Raw genomic sequence first — 21,077 nt, 5'->3', positions numbered from 1 at the left:
TGCGGCTCGTTTAAATTTACCGCCTACCACTATAAGAAATATAAACATGGCGGCCGATGCGGCTCGTTTTATTTACCGCCTAGCACTATTAAAATATAAACATGGCGGACTACATCCGTTTTTAAAAATTACAGAACACTAAATTTTTATAAGCATGTATACAACATCCAAAATTATTTTTCCAAGATGGCCTCGTGGCCGTGCGGTTAGCATCGCTGACTACCAATCCAAAGGTTGACGGATTGAATCCCCGCCGCGGCGAAACATTTTGTACTTGAATAAATAATTTGGCGCCCGCGATACTAGCGCTCCTTAGCTGCTTAATTTAGAACCATCGCCACACCCTCCACGTGACGTCAACAACCACCCCAACGTGGTTCCCGGCAACGCCCACCCGGCCACGTGGTGCCACGCCCACCCGGACACGCGCTCAGACATCAACCTGTTTGAGTGTTTACACTGTCCTGGAACGCTTATGCTCTCCCATCTTAAGTACAAAATATAATATGTAGAAGAACAACTACATTCTATCCTCTGTTGTCGGACAAATCCTTGTCTTAAAAACTGACCCTGATCAGCTATCACAGTGAATTTCTGTTCGTATGAGAAACTGTGTCAAACATATATGTACCTGCCTGCTTATTGACCTCTGGCTTATTGCCACATGGAGCAACTGCTGCCTATCAGCTCTCCTCCACATAGCTGTATTTCCTACTTCACAGCACTCCCACTTATTCCTCATTCTTTTTTTCCATACCCCGGCCCCTTGAAGTAACGCTCCTAATTGGTTCCAGGGAAACAGAGAGCTAATCATAGCAGTGCTAGTTAGGTACATTTTTTTTATAAGAGTATGTTCATAAAAATGATTTGTTTTCCAATTACAGAAGTGTGTTTGTTGAATACTATTTTAATCATTATACTCTACCTGTTAAAATCAATCTGCAGTATTAATTATATATGTCAAAATACATTTAAAGTTCATTTTAATAAATGTTTGAAACACTGAAACACATTTTCAGAATAAACATAAAATTAAATTACAATGTAATAAATCACAATGCACATTGTTTGTTTAACAGACTTTGGGCATAATGTTCCTTATGAAATAGTTGCTAACAACAATTCTGAATTTCGAAATGATTGTCATTAGTATGAAAGATTTGTTTTAGTTATGGGTGTGGAAAACTTCAGAGAGTCAAGTCTTATTGAAGACTAATTTTCTTCAACTTCAGAAAAATTAAATAACTTAAAATATTCCAAAGAGTATAATATGTTAAAGCTGGATTAAAATTTTGGTTTTGGCCATAAATAGGGACCCCCGAAAATGGTTAAGCACAAAATTAGCGAAAAACTACAAAATTATCCACTTTTGTCAGTTTTCCACGAAATTTCACTATTTGTTCTCAAACACCTCCATTTTCTGCGGAAAAAAATGCCATATTCCCGTTCAACACAAACGACGCATATTACTTCGAAACTAAATTCAAGCTTATTTGTTTAACTCTTTTACTTTTAACGAGCTGTCGCAGCACAACTTCTACTGTTAATACTACTCAAAATAATGCTACTTCCGTTGTTAATTGTTTTGGGGAAATATAGTACATATTTGTTTACTTCCATACCCGTGATAATCTCTCCGCTTCGCTTTGTTTTACTGCGAAAAATTTGGTGTGCATTTCTGGTACTACTTAGTATAAACATTCGTACAAATGCCAAAGATCTCGTACCACATACCAGTATAGCGCGTGTGTGAGAATTATGAAACAAACACCAAAAATCGAGTAAAACTGCCGTGATCAAGTTAGTGCACGAAAAATGTGGCAGGATGTAATCTCATACCTACTTTAAATTACCGTTTATGTAATTACAAGTAATTTATGAGCCTTTTTTTTTATGTTACAGTTATTTATTGAAAAGATTTAGTTTATGATATAATATTGCGTTTAAAATAGCTCTCACAGTAACTTTTACGGAACGTCACCGACTAGTATAGGTAGTCACTTTAACAACGTAATTTTTTTTAATCACGTGGTATTCAGTTCCTATCAATACAATCAAGTGATTCTAGGAGCGAGAGGCAACTAATGTTAGTATAATTGTGCTTTGCTTGAAGTCAGAAAATGCCTAAGATTATTTCTATAAAGGATTGTGACAGATTTTAAATTTTTTATTTAAAAGATGAAATGATGATGTGTAGGTTTTGTAACGTGCGCGTCTCTGGGTGCGCAAAGATACGTGCACAAAACACGTGTCTAATGAAAAACACAAGAAAAATAAAATTCGTGAATCTGCATCGTCTTCCAAACAAGTTTTTATCAGCGAATCACTTCAAAACATAACCAGTTTGCAGAAACACAAACATGAATTTGTGTATGATTTGGTCAATGATGGTAGCATCAAACCTTCCCTTGCAAATAGCTGACAATCCTTGCATGAGGAAATGGTTAGAAAAATATGTTCAAGGTGAGTTTAGCATAAAATAACACTACTTACTTACATATTTTCTGCTGAGAGAAATATTTTGTTTTTCATTGTGTAAGCTGTTGAATCTAGGCCTAACCTCAAATAGGAGGCACTAATCTAGCAGATTTTTTTGATCACATTTCTAGACTTAAGATTCATAGTCTTGCTTATCTTGTGCTACTATTGATTGCAGGCTCTGGCGATCTTCCAGTTGCTAATACTTTGAGGGAAACATATCTTCCCAAACTGAATGCTGAGAAGAAAGATGAAATAAACAGTTTTGTTCAGAACAAAAAAAATTATGTTGATGTGTGACGAAACCACGGACAGGGCTGGAAGGTGCATCTTCATTATTTTGATTAAAGTTTTGTCATCTGGCTCCCAGCAGAATGTGTTTGTGGGTGCAGTTAAGGAACTTCCAAGTGCAACAGGTGCAGAATGTTCAAGGGCCATTTTATCTACTGTTGCCAAGTTTGGTATAAATTACGAAGATGTGGTAGTGGTTGTTACTTACTCAGCACGGTACATGACAAAATGTGTCTCTTCTTTGAAGGGCATATTTTTAGAGAAGATGGTCCACATTCAGTGCTCGAAGAACAAGAGAGGTTGCCCACGGTGCTTCGCATGTCGAGAAAGAGGGCATGTCCAGCGCGACTGCCCGAATTGTGTGAGTAAACCGAAGGAAGGACAATAATGTGACAATAGGATTAAGGAGTGTGACAATTTGCAGGTTCAAGGAGTAGGAGTTTCCTAGAGTGTTCTGCATGCCAAGGACAAGGGCATGTTCAATGGAGATCCCCAGAACGGGAATGTGCTCATTGGGGCTGCCTATTGGAAAAGGAGGCACCACGACAGCAAATGCAGAAGAGTAATCGCAAAGTGGACCTATGGTCCCGAAGAGCAAGATGACAGTTGCGATGTTACATCTGCCAAGAAGTGGGCCATATCCAGTACAATTGCCTGATGGGTAGGATTGCTTTACAGTATGGACAATAACAGCACATTGTTATCTGTTCAGGAGGAACAGATTTAAGGAGGGGGCAGTTTTACAAAGCCTTCTGGAACCAAGGGCACGATGAGTGTTAGGTACCCGGGTGGCCAAGCGGGCCCACACGGCCACTGACGTCACACGCGTACACCAGGGTGGCTACCCGACCATGAAAATCTGGATACCTTGAATTAGCCCAACATTTTTGTAATAACTCGTTAATTTTTGAAAGCCACCGGGGTATTATATGTTTGTCTAGCAAGTTGAAAAGAGCTTAGTTAAAAAACTGCTCATCATGCCTAATAACTGTGTCACTTAAACCATTTTTGAGCGAACCTCAGCAGCCAATGTGAGATATTTGACACATGTTAAGATAACCCTATGGGTTGCCAAGCGATCAGCCATAGGGGGTGAAAGTCTCTACTAAATTTATTTTCTTTTATTTCTTCTCTCAATTTTTTTTCTTTTCACCTGAAGATTTATACAGCCAGTTAAAATAAGCAGAAGACCTGATCCGACCGAAAACTTTTACAGTTAACTTTCCATTATCAGGGCCCGGATTATCCGGTTTTCGGGTTATCTGTGCTTAGATTTAGTTAAATTATTAGATTGTTATATTTTGATGCTGTAAAAAATAAGATGGCATCACTTCAAAACACTTCTTGGACCCTTCTCATCTCCTACCCTCTCAGCTCTCACATTTGTTACTCTTCAAACCCTAACGGGGATGCCCTGACACTGCTTCAGTCTCCAGTCTCCATTTGGTTTCTTTCATGTGCTGCTATGCTACTTTCCGCTCGCTTCCCCCCCCCCCTCCCCCCATCCCATCCCATCCCATCGGCCAGGCAGGTGTCAGTCGAGCAATGTGACTGGTGGGCATTCGGCTGGAGAAAAGGATGCCGTGTTGGGGGAACTACCCAGAATTTGTATGTGCACTGTTTTTTTTGATCTTATCTTGAGCAGTCTTGAGTTAACTTTCCCTCTTCGGCTGTTGTAAATGACAGTGAACTAGCTAGGTATGTGATGTGAAGGCAATATTCATGTGTCTATTAAAACAGGTTTTCATAATGCCAACAATATTGTTTACTTGTGCTATTTATTTACCACACTTTTAATTGCAACATTTCATTATGAACACTGCAGCTTCAGCTCCACATGATGCATTTATATTGATGCATCCATCTTTGATTAATGGAAATTTTCCTTTGTTAGGTCAGTAAAAATAAATCCTCTGAGAATTGGTGTATTGAGTTGCTACTGTATATTCCTCCATCATGGCACAAGTTTCCCTGTGTGCTAGTTTTAGGAAAGGACAAGGAACTGAGAAAAAAAGAACAACTTGCAGCCGAGGAGTAAAAAAATTAAATACAAGGATGGGATCGGGGAAGGGGGGTGGAGGATTGGGTGACTGTTGCCTCTCCAGCAGACAGAGAAAAACTGCATGGCAACACAGTGCCGTATTGTATGCGTCCCAATAAGTTGAGACATAGTACACAAAGACTTAACTTGTGTTCAGAATTCTACCGAAGACAAATATTGGGTGCAACCCAAATTCGAGGGCCACCCTTAAACGTGAAACAGATTATCATGGTTTTTTTTTACAGGATTAAATTTATCTGGGCATCAGTATGTCCTAATTAACACTGAAATTCAGGAGTTTAAAGAACTTTGATTTATCACGTCAAAGACTAGAGGCTTTACTGCAGAATAAAACCAACAAATTATTTTGGACGTGGAAGAAACTAGACTAGCATATGGTGCCGTAAGACAAGGGTATGATGAATGAAGGTATTCGAGCAATTAAAATCACAAATTCCTTGCTGCAAGCAGAGCGAATTGCCCTTGCTTATGTGGATAGCATGAAGGAAAAGGGAAAAATTGAAATAATATGCAGCAAGAGAGAAGAAATGCCATGCTAGAAAGATGAGGAGTTAAGAGACAAAAACAAAGTTGTACTGCTCAGTGAAGCTAAGAAAGAGGTTAATATATATGAGCCTGTAAAAGATCTCTAAATGTAGTAGTAGAATATGTTTCCTTGTTGTATACAATGTGTATATCCTGAAGAGAGATTTTTAAAGTTTGAATGTTCTTGTTTAGTTAAAAATTAGTTTTCTACTTAAAAAAAAACATAATACAGTACTTCTCAGCAAAATATTTTGCAATGACTGAAAACTGTTAGGAAATGTGTAATATGGTGAGAAAGAGGGGTGGAAGTGCAAAATGCGTGCACACCAGAGAACATTGCAAGAGTGGAAGAAGCCTTCAGTCAGTCCTAGGTGTCCTGCACACAAGCATGTCCTGTAACTTGACTTATCAAATCACAGTCTACTGCGAATATTGCACAAGGAACAGCAATGCAAAATGCAGATGGTTCAAAAACTGAATGCGGATGACCTCCCATATAGACTACACTTTTGCTGAGATTGTTGGAACTGGTGAATGACAACTCGTGGCTGGGCGACAGTCTGATCATGTGCGATGGGGCCAATTTTTGTCAGGCTTTTTTAACAAGCAAAACATTAAATACTGGTCATGTGAAAATCCTGAAATGCTTCATGAAAATGCCACTTCACAGTCAGAAAGTGGTAGTGTGGTGCGGCATATCATAATTTGGAATCATCCAGCCTTTTTTTTTTTAAGACGATTGCAGAAATTTTGTTTCTGTGAATACGGAACATTATGCTCAAATGCTGAACCATTTCCTAGAGCCACAGATTGCTGATCTTCCTGTAACTGCAAACACATTTTTCCAACAAGATGGGGCCACATGCCATACCTTGCAGATTTCTATTAACATGCTACAGAACATCTTTCCTGGTAATCTCATCTCCAAAAACAGGATATTTGCTAGCCTCCAAGTTCCCCTGACCTTTCAGTGTGTAATTCCTTCTTTTGGGGTCATTTTAAATCTGAGATCTTCTGGTGTGACCCACTACACCATCCAGGAACTGAAGGATCAAATTCGGGAGGAAGTTAATCAAATTCCAGTGCCATTCCTACAAGATGTGATGTCTAACTTCCGTAAAAGACTTTGAATGTGTGTGTCAAAGGAAATTGGGGCCACTTACGTGATGTCATATTCAAGTGAAACATTCCTCACAAATTGCAAGCATTGTTAATTCATTTTGTAATTATTTTATATCACTGTGAATAGATATATTTGTATTGCTGGTGGTGGTTTCAAAATCTCCAGTTTCACTGCCGTATCTGTTATAAGTTATAAAGCATACAATAACCAAAAATACTTCAAATGTTAACAGGCAAAATAACACATACTAATTAATAGCACTAGAACTAACCTTATTTAATTTTATGATAACCACGAAATTAAAACAAAATGCCTAATGTGCAAAATAGTGACAAATTTAGCCAGTTTACACTTTTGACTCAGGTTATTCACTTGTTTTTTTACGATTGTCATGTAACTATTCTGCAATGTTACAAACATATTCAAAGTGTTTTTCCACTCGATTCTGGCACTTTTTTTTATGTTTACATTTTTTAATGTTGCTCTCTAGACTAAAGGCTCAAGGTCTATAGAGTCATAGATAAATCAGCAAGTAAACTACTACAGTGCGAACGTATTTGTTAATTAATGGTAACTATTGATTTAAACATTGTTTTAACTACTGTGTTCACATTTTGTCCATATCATAACAGTTCCCATGTTTTTTTAATGTAGTTCATGGTTGAAACCAGTGCATTTTTTTTCTTTCAAAACTGGTACATAATACCAAATAAACTAATAACTGTTTATTACGTATTTCATATGTATAAAAATTTGTATTTTCTATTGTGGGTGAGGTTTATTCTGTTACCATTCTGGACAGAAGTGAAATAATTTTGATTATGTGGTTTTTATTTCAAATTCTAAATAAACTGCTTGTTTATGATCATGCTTGTGAATTTTTCTGAGTTTGAATTGTTGAAAATGTGCGCTTTCAATTCAATCTATATACAGTGTAAACTCTATATAACGACACTTAACGGATTGAGCATTTTTTGGCGTTATAGAGAGTGGTCGTTAAATAGAGAGAAATTAAATATATAATTTTACTATTCTATAATAATATGATCGGCCCCGAGACAGGCATATTATTCTGGCGCTGTCTATAAAACCATGATAGCATTGCTTGATCCAGATCTTCATATTGAGGTTTCTTTAATTTCTTAGCAGATTTTCTATCTTCATCTGAGTGCAGAATTTTTTCTTTATTTTTCCATATTGTAGACATTGTAGAGAAGCTAAATCCAAAGCATCTTCCAACATGACTGATCTTTTCTCCCGCCTCTATTGAGCATATTAATAAAAACTTTTTCGTCAATACACAAAGATTTTCGTTTACTTGCCATGTTTACAGTTCGAAATTATGTAAGCAACTGCAATACAACTTGAAAAAAGTCTAGTCGAAGTAAACACGTGCTAGATAATACAACAAAACAGCAAAAAAAAGAACGTACACAGCTGCAGTTATTATCAACTTATAATGCCGTATTGTTGTCGTTAAATAGAGTGAGCGTGACGCTATATAGAGAGTGTATTATTGTATAGAAAACAAGGTAAACCAACCAAAGTCAAGCAATTTCGATGTTTTAAGGAGTTTGTCGTTAAATCGAGTGACATTATAAAGAGTTTACACTGTAACAGGTTAGAGTTCAGTTCTTTGTTTGGCTGTAGTTTGTTGTATGACTCAATAAAATTGGGAAATGAGAAAAATGTTTCCTGCCCAACAGTATGGGAAAGACACTTTCCCTTTTTTTCGAGAAAAAATGGGACTTTGCCCATCTCTAGTGTTTACCAAATATAGGCCTAATGTATTCTAGGTGTCACTGTGCAGGAGTAAATGACTTACCCAAAATGGTGGTTGTCAGCACAAATTAAAATCAGTCTTTCACTGAATCTGATTTCACACTATTTCATCATAATATCATGTTATGTTTTTCAATTCAACTTGTGACTCTGCTCTTATGGCTAGCATTTAGCACAATTGCAGATGCCAATGGCAGTCTGTAATAGCACCGATTATTCTGCTATCACACATACACATCATTGCGCCGTTAATGCTGTTAAAGTTCTCTGTTTGAAAATAATCTTGGCAGTTATATTGAAAACCTCATATTTAACAAAGAAATTTAAAAGTTTGGTGGTTTACAGGTAGGCCAAATTTTACAAACAACACAGTGCTTTGTGCACAAAAAATTTTTGTACTTAGACTTCCTAAATATCATGTAAATTAACAAGGAATATTAACAAGTATTCTTAATATCTGGATTAATGTTTTAAAATCAAACAGTTTCTATTAACAGCACTTAGTATGAATCTGTTTGCCAAATCATGTTTCTTTCTTACTATCCTCAGATAGAGTATTCTATAGAATCATGAATGCATAGATGCATTATAACTGTAGGTAAAAAATAAATTGTATTACATATTCCAAATGAGATTTCAACTCTCAACGAAAGGAAACTGCACCTTCTGTATGCAAGTATGCATATGTATGTGGTGTACTGTGAACTGGAGTGCGATGTGGTGTAGTGACGCAGTGCTAACATGAGGGTGCGCATGTTAGTGCAGGACCGAGGCGGCACTCCCCAGGCGACATCTCAGCAGAAATTAGAAGAGAGAAGGATCGACAGAGGAAAGAGAAGGAGCGGGACAGATCCAGGTGATGTGACGTTTCCTAGCTATAGTGAATTGTGGTTGTGCTCCAGCTTGAGTTGTTTATGCGGGTGATTCGAGACTTGTCAATCAAAATAAGGCTAGTTGATATGCATGCAGGTGGCTCAAAAGTCGAGTCAAATACATATCTGCCAACTCGTACGATTTTCCCGTAATTTGTACGGAAAATAATTCATATTACGATTGTACGGAAATTCGGAACATCTTACGATTTTTGTCTGTTCAAAAATGCAGTACAATATTTGTGCCCAATTAAATGTACTGTTTGAGCAGCATGTGTTATTGTTTAACAACATGGCGTACGCGATAATATGAGAATAATGGAGTCAGAAAAAATTTGTTCCGAAAAGAAAGTAATTTTTGTAAGTTTCGTTGGTACACAGCAGGCTGGATGGCAACTGATCTTGCTAATCTTTTGTGCGGAAGAGTCATAAAAGTAATTTTTGTGAGTTTTGTTGGTACACAGCAGGTTGGCTGGAGACGAGTAATAACGACTTAACCGTTTATGTACGAGTGCGGTAAATATTTTATAAGTTATCGCTTGTACGAAATGTAAGATAACATGATTTTATAATGGCTATGAGTAGTAAAAAACAATACGGACAGGTGTTTCGGTTATCTTACTCAGAATTATTTCCTTTCATTACTAAGAGTGAAAGAGGCTCTAATTTTGCGTTTTGTAGTGTTTGTTGTTGCGACATTAATGTTTCCCGTGGCGGCAAGCACGATATTTCCTATCACGTCAAGATCTTGAAAAATGCAAATAACGCGAAGCTTGCAGAAGAAAACAAAAAAATCAGTAGTTTCTTTTCTGTGAACCGTAACAGTGACAGTGATGTGATTAGGGCGGAATGTTATTTTACAAGCTTTTTAGTGAAACATAACCTTCCATTCTGCGTCGCCGACCACGCCGGGCATTTGTTTCGAAAATGTTCCCAGGGTCTGATATCGCAAAAATGTACAGCTGTGGGCGCACTAAAACTGCAGCAATAGTAAAAGAAATTGCTTCCAATACTACTACTTCAGTAGTAAAGTGCTTGCAAAGTGGCCCATATACACTAGCTACTGGTGGAAGCAATCACACAAGTAATAACTGTAATAAGTTATATCCTCTCATGGTAACTTATTACAACCCTGACTGCAGGTTAGTAACTAGTTGTGTTTTGGCCATACCTTCATTGGAAGGACAGGTGCTTCTACTGGTAAAAATATTGGGCAGTTATTGCTATCAAAACTTGAAAGTATGAATGTGCCAATTCATAATTGTATAGGTTTTGGCTGTGATAATGCAGCAGTTATGGTTGGAGTTAAAAATAAAAATGGTGTTATATCTGTATTACAAGAAAAGCAGCCATATTTAGTAGTCATAGGTTGTCTGTGCCACTTAATTAATTTGGCTGCAGAAAAGGCTTCTGCGAGTTTGCCAGTGAGGGTGGAAAAAATACTTTTAAAAAGAGCTAAACATGCTACTGTACAGTATCTGCAAAATTCCAGTGCACATTCAAGGGGTCGTAGGGAATAAGTTACTGTTTTTTTTCCTACACTGTTCGTGTTGCAGTTTTGTATACATATTAACATTAACTCATATTTAGCAAATTGAACTACATTGGTAAGAAGTGATATTTTTTTTCTGAACTGATAGTAATGACATGCTCTAAAGTGACTTAATTTTATGATTTGTTCTCCAAAGGGAAGAAACTAAAAGACTTATGATAAAGGCCTATCTCGGTAACAAAAAATATATACAGTAGAACCCCGATTTAACGAAGTGCTATGGTTACCGAAAATGTTTACTCTAAATCGATGTTTCGTTAAATCCGATTTTCCGATTTTCAATGACCCCCGCACTCATAATCGCGTCCCTACCGTTTCCATATCGTAGACAGGGTCGACGCTGATATCTTGTGCTGCCGTGCTATCTCAGACTTCGTCAACTTTACATCTTCAACGTCTTTTAATCTCGCTCGTACGGCCCCCGGTTCGTACGTACACCTCGGTCGTACATACAGATTTTCAGAAACCATGAAAAATGAGGCATAAAATAAAAGTTTAAAAATAAGTAAAGTGTAAGAAATACGTTAAAGTGTATTAAAATACAGTCGCAACCTGCAGCGTTTATAACAAATACGAGCTACATACACATTGCGTCACAGTAAAAAATAAAAAATAAAAAAATTGGCCGCAAATTGATGGAAAATTTCCGTCAATAGCGCGCCGTACGCGGAGAAAGGTCATTGTACTCGGTCAGCTGCTGTTACGGCGCGGCGTAGCCGCCGGCTGACTCTCTTTGTTCCCTGAGCTGCGCAGCACTTATAAAAAACGTATTCCAAAAACTAAACACCGCGCACAAAGCTCTTACTGAGAATAATAAAGCTGTAGCAAACCGTATGTATTCGGTACCGAGTAACAGGTGCGCCATCTAGTAACGAGTAACGAAACGTTACACACGGCTGCATCTCGTTACTCGCATTTATCGTATGTTTTACGCATGCGCGCGCATATTCGATGAATTTGCGTTACAAAGAACGATGTTTGTTTATTAAGTAAAGTATAATTTGGAAATTCGTCGTCCAAGTTTTTTACTGTTTATTAAAGGTATTGTGTGTGTAGACAAAGTTTGAGATTGGAACAGAAACAACGTAAGAAAGTATTGTTTACAAATTAGAAATATGTTTTTATTATCGCGTATTTTCACGTTTTTTTTTGTTCTTATCTTAAAAGAGATAGTATAAAAAAGCCGCTCTAATGAGATTTAATTTTTCTTGATTAACAAAAACTGTTAATTATCAAATATTGTTAATTGTTTATATTCTATTTATTATTATTTACGCGACGTCATACTGTACGCGTACGCAAACTTTTTTTGTGGTCCAATTTCAAAGACTTTTCATTACTGATGATTGGCTGTCTGTTTTCTCCCTCCCTTTCCGGGCCATCTACTCTCGCTTCCTATGTTACTATTCCTACTCCTTCCCGGCTCTGCTGACCTGCTAGTTTGTACTCTTTAGCTAATCTGAAGGTTGCTGTTGCTCATCGGGCATGGCGCCCACACTTGTCATGCTGGGCATGTTATGCTATCGTTAGCAAACTTTCATTGGGCATCTGAGTGCTGCCCCTCCCCTCGAATCGCACTTCTGTGTCCTTGTCAACAGGTAGTAAGATCTGTTTCCGCAGTGCCACGTTCCTTAATGCATAGAAAACTGAATTTTACTAAACTGTTTGAAAGAAAACAAAAAAAAAAGCATTTCCCAAATCATTAATTTTTCATTCCAGATCATTAATTTAAGTTACGTATCTGTGTGTGTCAATGTGATATCTTTTCAAATACAAATATTACCCTGTTTTATTGCATAATCGTCGCACATTTTATATTAACATCAAGATTGAAAAGTAGGGGTGTGATTATTATGCAAAAAATAAAAAATATGTTAATTAAAGTTATTTATAAAAACAAAACCCATTCATGGAAATATGTTTATTTAAAAAGTAGAGTATACAAAAGCACACCAAACAATTTAAATTAATAAATCATGCAACAAAAACCTTTCTTCAACTTTAAATAGAAAAACAAAATTTGTGACACATGCGAGCCTGAACTAACACATAACTATTGTCATCATACACACTTACCACGAAAGAGTGCGGGCCATCAAATGTAGTTAACCGGCACTCGACAGAGAATGCGCGTTGCATGCAATCTGCAAGATATTGATATTTGACTATGTGTGCGCGCTCTATACGGGAAGCAACATAACCAAACATGAATGATGCCAACTAGCGCTGGCTACATTTTTATAAGCGGTACACCGCGGCGACGCAGATGAACAGATAAATGTTATAACATTTAAAAACGTCTTTATAAAAGAAAATTTATACATCAGACAACTTTTTATTTTCTTTATTTAAATAAGTAAGTGGTAATGTTCGAATAAATATTGTATTCTACTTTTAAATGCATCTTTTATATGGAAAAATACCTACACAAAGCGCTTGGAATCTAATAGCGGGACCAAAAAAATCATGTGACGTTTACACGAGAGGTTTTTTTATCCAAATTTTGACGCCCTAAAATATCGGTGCGACAATTATGTGATGAAACAGGGTAGTCTTGCAGTAGTTATTGTTTGTAAATAATAATGCAATAATTCATTTTACTAACCATGTGGATAAAAGAATTATAATTCGAGTGATAACCCCATGAATGTCATGCACACAATAATAGTTATATATAAATGCATAATAGTTTTAACATTTCCAGTTTCAATTTATATGTTTACAGAAATTTAAAAATGGTTTTTAGATATTTTGTATAGCAGTGAATGGAATCATGTAAAATATTTCTCTTGCAGAACATCAGTAGGAGCAAGGATGTGCACAAAGATTTACATTTACTAACAATCTTCCACCCATCACTGAATGCTCTAATGGCTTGGAGATCCTAGATTTTAGCCATGTTTTGTTATGTCATGTTAGGTATCATATCCTGAGCTTATTTTTTAAAATCATTTTAGGTTGTTTTTTTTAAGTAGGCGTAGATGATCGCTATCGTAAACCTTCAGCAATCATTGCAACGTCTTCTTACATAAAAACAAAATCACAAAGCATAATCAACATGCAAGATGTCCGTCGTTCCTTTAAGCAGTAGTAGGTCAACCTTGGAGTTGAAGAAACCTGTCCATAATACAGCAGTGCCATGCGGTATTGTCAAGTTTTGGATAAGCCTCCTGATATTTTTTTTTTCAACACACGTTTTACGAAAAATTGTGCACAATTTACAGTTTAATACTGTATAAGTCCAGCCAAAAACAGAAATCATAGCAAGATGAGTAAACTAAAATGTTTATCATTACGTTCACCATATAAAATTTTTACCACAGTGCTCAACAAACAATGAAACTGAATTAGTTCCTCATATTGTTGTTGTACCAGTTATGTCCCGTATCACGCAATCAGGTCAACGAATGGGTAGTGTTTTTTTTTTTTTTTTTTTTTTTTTTTTTGTATTTGTATTTGTATTTGTCAAACGTTATGCCTCAAATGAGGGTAATGGCATGGTGTACAGATTAAAGAGCCTCACAAAGGATACGAATGCAAGCAGATGATTGGTCGAAAAATACTTAATAACAGGGTGCTGCGTTCAGCAAAGGTATGATGGTCATGTTTGTTATTGTTTTGAAAAAATTGTCTAAAAGTTTAACTTTAAATAAAGTTTAAGAGTGTGAAGATAAAATTTATTACGTTATTTTATTCCTGAAATGATGAACGTTATATGCGGGGAGCATTTATAAATGCAAACTTTTTAATGGGAAAAATTAAGATAGGGATATATGGAAGTGATCAAGGGAGTAATTAATTTAACTTCATTAAAGGGAAAAATCATATTATGTGGGAACGTCTTAAGCGAATTTTACTGTACATAAATTATATCAAATCTCTTTTAGTTTAATTTATTACATAACTATTTTTATCGTAAAATCAGTTAGAAAAGGATATATGGTTAAAAAAAAACTGTTTTTGGGCGCCATTTTTACAAAATGGCAGCGTAAGCGGCAGAGATGCAAAGTGGCAAAGTGAAAATTTGAAAATAGTACATAGAAATCTATAAGCATACCAATTTTTAATACTTCTTGAAAACTTTCCAGGTAAATCTTGTTTTGAGCACCAAATGACTGGACTATAAATGTTTTAAGATAAAGGTAAGTTGTTGCCTATATAGCATATCAGTATTAGGTTTCAATTTACAGAAAAAAGTTCTGTGCTCTTATCATGCCTTTGAATCGTATTGAAAGCTGGAAAACACCATAGGTATTATATAAATAAATTTTAATGTTGTGCAGTTAATTTAGTGTCTTTATATTCATGCAGTTGGTTATAGGAAAACTTGTAACTAGGATAACAAGTTATTTCCTGTATTTCTTTACCATGTTTAAGAATTAAGACATCATTTCTAGTTTTGTTGTGATGATAAATCTATGAACTTGAAACTAGCTTGAGAGTTTTGTTTGGACATGTGTCATGCAGCTAACCTCATTCGCCCAGAGTTTGTGTAGGAGCGGGACACCAAGGTCTTATAGTATACCCATGTGTAGTACAAGAAGTAGCTGACCCAGAGCTAGTATAGTAGTAACAAAGGTCTTGAAGTATGTTCATGTGTGCAGTACAACATGTAGCTGGCCCGACCTATAGACCGGTCCACTCTTAAATTGCAGTACACTGCTTATTGCGTGTGCAGTTGTCAAATTGCTCACACATTGTGAATTTCAGGAAATGTGTTTCATTGGAATTCTGATTGCACCAGAAGTATTTTAAGAACTCAAATAATAATTTATAATATTTTATACTATCAGGCTTATAAATTTGTAATTATTTGCCACTTTTTTAGCTCAAACTTAATACAAGAAACCGTTCACACACATTCATTGGTACGAATTCATACAAAATAATTAAGTGAACTTGACAAAAATTAATAGCACATACCTTTTAATCACTATTGCTACCGCTGACCAAAGTTGATACCCTTTCACAAGAACAGCACAGGGCTGACCAGAAGAATGAGGTTTGGGCGATGGAGATGACTGGGATGAATTTGATGAATCCAAACGTATCCAAAACTTTCATTATCATCTTGAAGTTCATCAACTTTCCCCAGCTCTTCTTCATTGTTTTTCACCTTTTCTACATAATTTTTCCAGTTACCTTTATGATACATGGTCATAATCTTGTGGTATTAAGGACTCCATATCATGCATCTTGAAAGTTGTGTTATGCAGTCTTATGAACCATTTCACTTCGGCCAATACAATTTCAATCGGGTTGAGCTCGCAATAATACGGGGGGAATCAAATTGCGGTTCATCCTACGCTTTTGGCTATTTCTTCAAGTTTGTTTGTATTTGCCTTTCCCATCCTACTGTGTGTAGCAATTTCCACTTAATCATATTGACATCATAAGAAATCCTTTTTTCCATGAGCCACTGTCTTGCATCCCCTACAAGCCAAGGTTGCACGGGAATCGGTTACATATCTAAAACAATAACAGATCTCTCTGGAGTGTTTGGCAAAGGTTTTTCCGGCAAAAATGCTTTTGAGTGTATGTTAAACAGCATGTAGATAGCCCTAAGCTACTAGGTCTTGAAGTATGGTCATGTGTGTAATACAACACATTGCTCATCCAGAACTAGTGTAGTAGTACCAAGTACTTAAAGTATACTCATTTGTGTAGTACAGCATTTAGCTCGTCCAGAGTTTTGGTAGTAGTACCATTATCTTGCAGTAAGCTTGTTTGTATAGTACAACATGTAGCTCCACCAAAAATAGTTTAGTGAAATCCATGTCTTAATACTGTTACGATTTTACCGGGTTCATAAAGGATAGCCCAATTAATAGATTTTACTACACACTACACAGTTTTATTGATGGCCATTACTTATGTCACTTACAAATAATCTTCTAAAATGGCAAATAATCAATTGCACTTTAAAAAAAATGTTGCTTCCCCAGTCACTCGTTTCTTACAATCCGCACACCTCGCTGGGCTGCACCTCTGGCGCAACTCTCGCCGCAGCACCGCTCGTGGGTCTCCGTTGCCGCACTCCACCGCGGCCGTCGCACTTGCCTTCGCCGAGGCTCCGCTCAACGCCTCGCTCGGAACTTCGCTCGGGACTCTGCCGCGCCCATGACACTATTGCCCGGAACTGAACTCTCTGCCCTGGAACCTTCGTCCAGGGACTTCGCCGCTGTATCGCCCGGAAACTCCGCCGCAGGAAAACTCCCGACTCCGCTCACTAACTCACTCCCTGCCCTGGAACCTTCGTCCAAGGACTTCGCCACTCTGCCGCACCCGCGGCACTATTGCCCCGGCAACTCCGCCCTGGGAAATCTCCCGCCTGAACTCTCTCTAAACTCCGACTCACTCCGAGGCCCGCATCCTCATCTTATATATCACAGACGCCATTTCTAGAATGCACGAGCGCAGCTGGGGCCTGTCGCATCATTCCGCGCCGACCCGACAGCAGAAATCTCTCGAAACATGTGTCGGCGGCTCGCGTAACTCCGCAGCTGGCAGGTTTCGGATGTCAAACTAACAGCGCCGCGCGGGGAGCTGAGGGCTGGAAGGAGATAAAGCGGCGACCCAGGTGCGCATATGGCACATCTCATGTTACGGCGGCATGAGATGTCAACCCAGCTAGCTCTGCACCTGCGCGTGACGCGGCCTTGCTCACGTTCGTAACAATATTTTTGATTGTGTAGTACAACATCTAGCTTACCCAGAGCTAGTGTAGTTGTACTAAGGTCATGCAGTATGCTCTTGTGTACAGTACATCTTGTATATCACCCAGAGCTAGTATAGTATTATAAAGGTCTTGCAGTATACTCATGTGAGCAGTACTACATGTTTATTGCCCTGTGCTAGTGTAGTAATACCAAGGTGTTGCAGTATCCTTGTGTGTGCAGTACTACAGGGATTACGTGCAAAGCAGGTGCAGGAGTACCAAGGTCTTGCAGTATATTCATTTGTGCAGTACTAAAGGAATATCATCCAGAGCTAGAGTAGTAGTACAAAGTTCTTGCAGTATGCTGATGTGTGCAGCACCACATGTATATCACCCAGAACTCGAGAGAGTCAGTCTGAGTCGAGTGTGTTCGGAGTGTTCAGTCGGGAGTCCTCCCGTGGCGGAGTTTCCGGGCGATAGTGCCGTGGGTGCGGCAGAGTGGCGAAGTCCTTGGACGAAGGTTCCAGGGCAGGGAGTAAGTTCAGTGGAGTCTGGAGTTTTCCCGCGGCAGAGTTTCCGGGCGATAGAGTCGCGGGCGCGGCGGAGTCCCGAGCGAAGTTGCGAGCGAGGAGTCAAGCGGATCCTTGGCGAAGGGGGAAGTGCGTCGCCCGCGGCGGAGTGTGACGACGGAGTCCCGCAGCGGAGACCCACGAGGGGTGCTGCGGCGAGAGTTGCGCCAGAGGTGCGGCCCAGCGAGGTGTGCGGATTGTAAGAAACGAGTGACTGGGGAATAGACATTTCTTTAAGTGTAGTTAATTATTTACCATCTTAGAAGATTAATTGCAAGTGACATAAGTAGTGGAAATAAATAAAACTGTGTGTGTGATAAAAATCTTTAATTGGGCTATCCTTTGCGAACACGCGGTAAATAGTAACAATACTATATTTATATCACCCAGAGCTAGTGTAAATGCCCATAGCTACTGTAGTAGTACCTTGCAATGATGGATTTGATAATTTCGCTAACTGCCGATAGCCTTTCCTTTTACTGGCGATAGGTGACCTGCCGTTCTATCCCTTCTGAAATGAGACCTGGTGCGCTAATTCGCGATTATTTAACATAATTTAACTTAAATATGTATTATTAATATGCTCTCAATTCCATGTTTCTTTCCTCAGTTTTATACACACATTCTGACTGGCATCAGTTGGACGGCGAATGAAGTCGTTCAGCGCCAGGGGCGCATGCGCCACTAATACCAATCCAGACGCACACAAACACCAAGCAGACAACAAGGTCCGAGCTCATGACCCAATCATGGTTGAAACTATCTACCCTGATTATCTCTTCTTCCTGGACCATTTTCTTGTCCTGTATTAAACCTGCCTTTTTAATGCTTGAAATAATTTAATCCCGCATGAATGAGCCCAGGGTTTTCCCTGTGTCTATGCAGGTTTTACCTGGACTCAACATAAGTTATAGTCTAAGTTAGGGGAGTTAGTCATGGCATCAATTGCTCTCATGGCTGGTCAAACCCAGACAAAGCACATGATGCATGCTACCCTTTCTGCGTAACTGAAACCCAGCTTGATTAGGCGTAAAGGCTTCGGCCTGAGACGCCTCTAGAATCTTTCCTAACCTGTCAACTCCCAAACAAATATACACCTAGTTTTAGTTTGGTTAGGAAAAATTTAATTGTAGTAGTACCAAGGTCTTGCAGTATGCCCCTGAGTGCAGTACTGCATTTATATCACCTAGAGCTAGTGCAGTAGTACCAAGGTGTTGCAGTATGTTACATGGATATCGTCCAGAGCTGGTGTAGGAGTACCGTCTTGTAGTATGGTCGTGTGTGCAGTGCTACATGTATATCGCCCAGAGATAGTGTACGGGCACCAAGTCATGCAGTATGTTCGTGTGTGCAGGCACAAACACTGACAGCAGCGCGGCATCCGTGGAAGTGTGTGTTGATGAAGTGTCGTCGGGACGAGCGACCAGTCGGACCACTCTTGGAGTATCACTCTAAATAAAACCAGTTGTTCTGACAGCTAGACCATGTTGAAGTTGTGACTATTTACTTGACTGTTGAAATGGAATTTAATTTTTACTTTTATTGTACTGCATTGCAGAAATTTCCAACTTACTGTTGTGTTGATTGGTGTGTTGAATCATCAGTTCAAGTGAAGGTGTTTAACATAAAGAAAATATGGTGAAAAATTTTAGCTATGTTGTAAACTTGAAACTGTAGCTATATAACAAGGACAGTCTGAAATTCTTATTGGTTGGATAAATATTTTTGGTTTACACCACTAGTTTTTTTTTACTGCACATTTATTGTTGCATATGAAAATACATTTTTTTTATTTTACTCTGTTTATAGAATATATTTACTGTTTTTTATGAGCCACATTTTGATAATGTAATTCTGTCTCTCAGAGGTAGGTGGGATTGTTGCAGTTTAATGATGACTACAAATACAGGATGCCAGTAAAAGAATGCCCCAGTTTCAATGGTATATTATAACAGTAAAGTTTATACTATTTACAACAAATCATGCATCAAATTGAAGGTAAACTAACCTAATTTTTTTACTGTTATGCAATATGTGCACCTTTAGTTACATGACACACTAAAAAAAACCTAAAGTCCAGTTCTTCCCATACTTAATTTAACATGTCCGGAGTAATGGAAGCAATAGCCTCTTCAATTCTGTGTCTCAACTCTGACAAATCATTAGGTAGTGGCGGAACATAGACATGATCTTTTATAAAGCCCCAAAGGAAAAAGTTGCATAGCGTTATGTCAGGTGAGCCCGTAGGCTCTGTCGTCTCAACCATTACGACCAATCCAACGGTCAGGGACTTCGACGTTAAACCATCTCTTACAAAGAGATTCCAATGGGGAGAGGCTCCATCCTGTTGCCAAATAAATTTTACAGGTTCACCCTCTACTAATTCATTTGAACTGCAAGTGAGAAAACAACATAGCAGTATTCACGCATGTGCTTATATTAAATTGTTTGAGTTACTCTTTAATTGTGACCTTGAACCAACACACTATAATGCTTACAGTTGATACTATTAAATTACAGTGAAACTCTGTTAAGACGTTTTTCAAGGGACTGTCGAGAAGAAACTTCTTAGCTGGGAAAACTTCTTACAAGGGAAAAGGAAACTATCCTCTTTTTCATAGCTTACTATCAGTATAATTGAACAAATTTACAAATGGTATCAATTGTGAAAAATAGAGCCTAAGACTATATAATGAAACAAAGATTAAATTTCCTATTTGTGAAACTAATTCCTACTTGTATTTACGTATATTGAATAATTAATGTTTACACAAAACAGTATAATATTACATGTTCTAAATTTAATTTTTTGAAAAAAGTGATCCAGTGTTGTTTGCTTGGAGTTCTTCTCAGTTTGCTTCATTATGAAATTTTCAATAAGCCAGACACTTTGCCAAATGTTGTCTGGCACGTTTGCAGTTCCTTGAACGAAGTCCCGCAGCCCTTCCAGATGCACTAAGGCATCAGAACAGGTTGGTTTTGATGGTGCTCTTGGTTCACTTTCCTCATCCTCTTCATCTTCATCATCTTCTACTGCAATCACATCACTGTTGCTGCTGCTTGCTATTGCTTCAGCACTCTGAGGCTCACAAGGCAGAACGTCACTGTCAGCTTCAACATAATCATCAAAACTACATGTGATTTGTAGTTTGCTTTGCAAACTTT

The 21,077-nt window shown here is 38.0% G+C and overlaps 1 protein-coding gene across 2 annotated transcripts in view; it reads left to right on the top strand.

Annotated features, from left to right (window-relative positions):
* The window catches only part of LOC134527312 (pre-mRNA-splicing factor 38B), a 168,808-nt gene extending 148,704 nt beyond the window's left edge, over positions 1–20,104 (top strand). The window contains exons 8-9 of one of the 2 annotated variants that reach the window (XM_063359868.1): positions 9,027–9,117; positions 19,267–20,104. In XM_063359868.1, coding sequence (XP_063215938.1) covers positions 9,027–9,069 — 43 coding nt within the window. In that variant the 3' untranslated portion in view covers positions 9,070–9,117; positions 19,267–20,104. Of the gene's footprint in view, positions 1–9,021; positions 9,118–19,266 lie in introns of both variants that reach the window. The other variant, XM_063359866.1, reaches the window with a different exon arrangement.
* Positions 20,105–21,077: the final 973 nt, after the last annotated feature.

Source organism: Bacillus rossius, chromosome 1 (genome assembly GCF_032445375.1).
Source record: "Bacillus rossius redtenbacheri isolate Brsri chromosome 1, Brsri_v3, whole genome shotgun sequence".
NCBI classification, from domain to species: Eukaryota; Metazoa; Arthropoda; class Insecta; order Phasmatodea; family Bacillidae; genus Bacillus; species Bacillus rossius.
The sequence above is the reverse complement of the archived record's forward strand: the minus strand, read 5'-3'. Positions and strand labels throughout refer to the sequence as shown.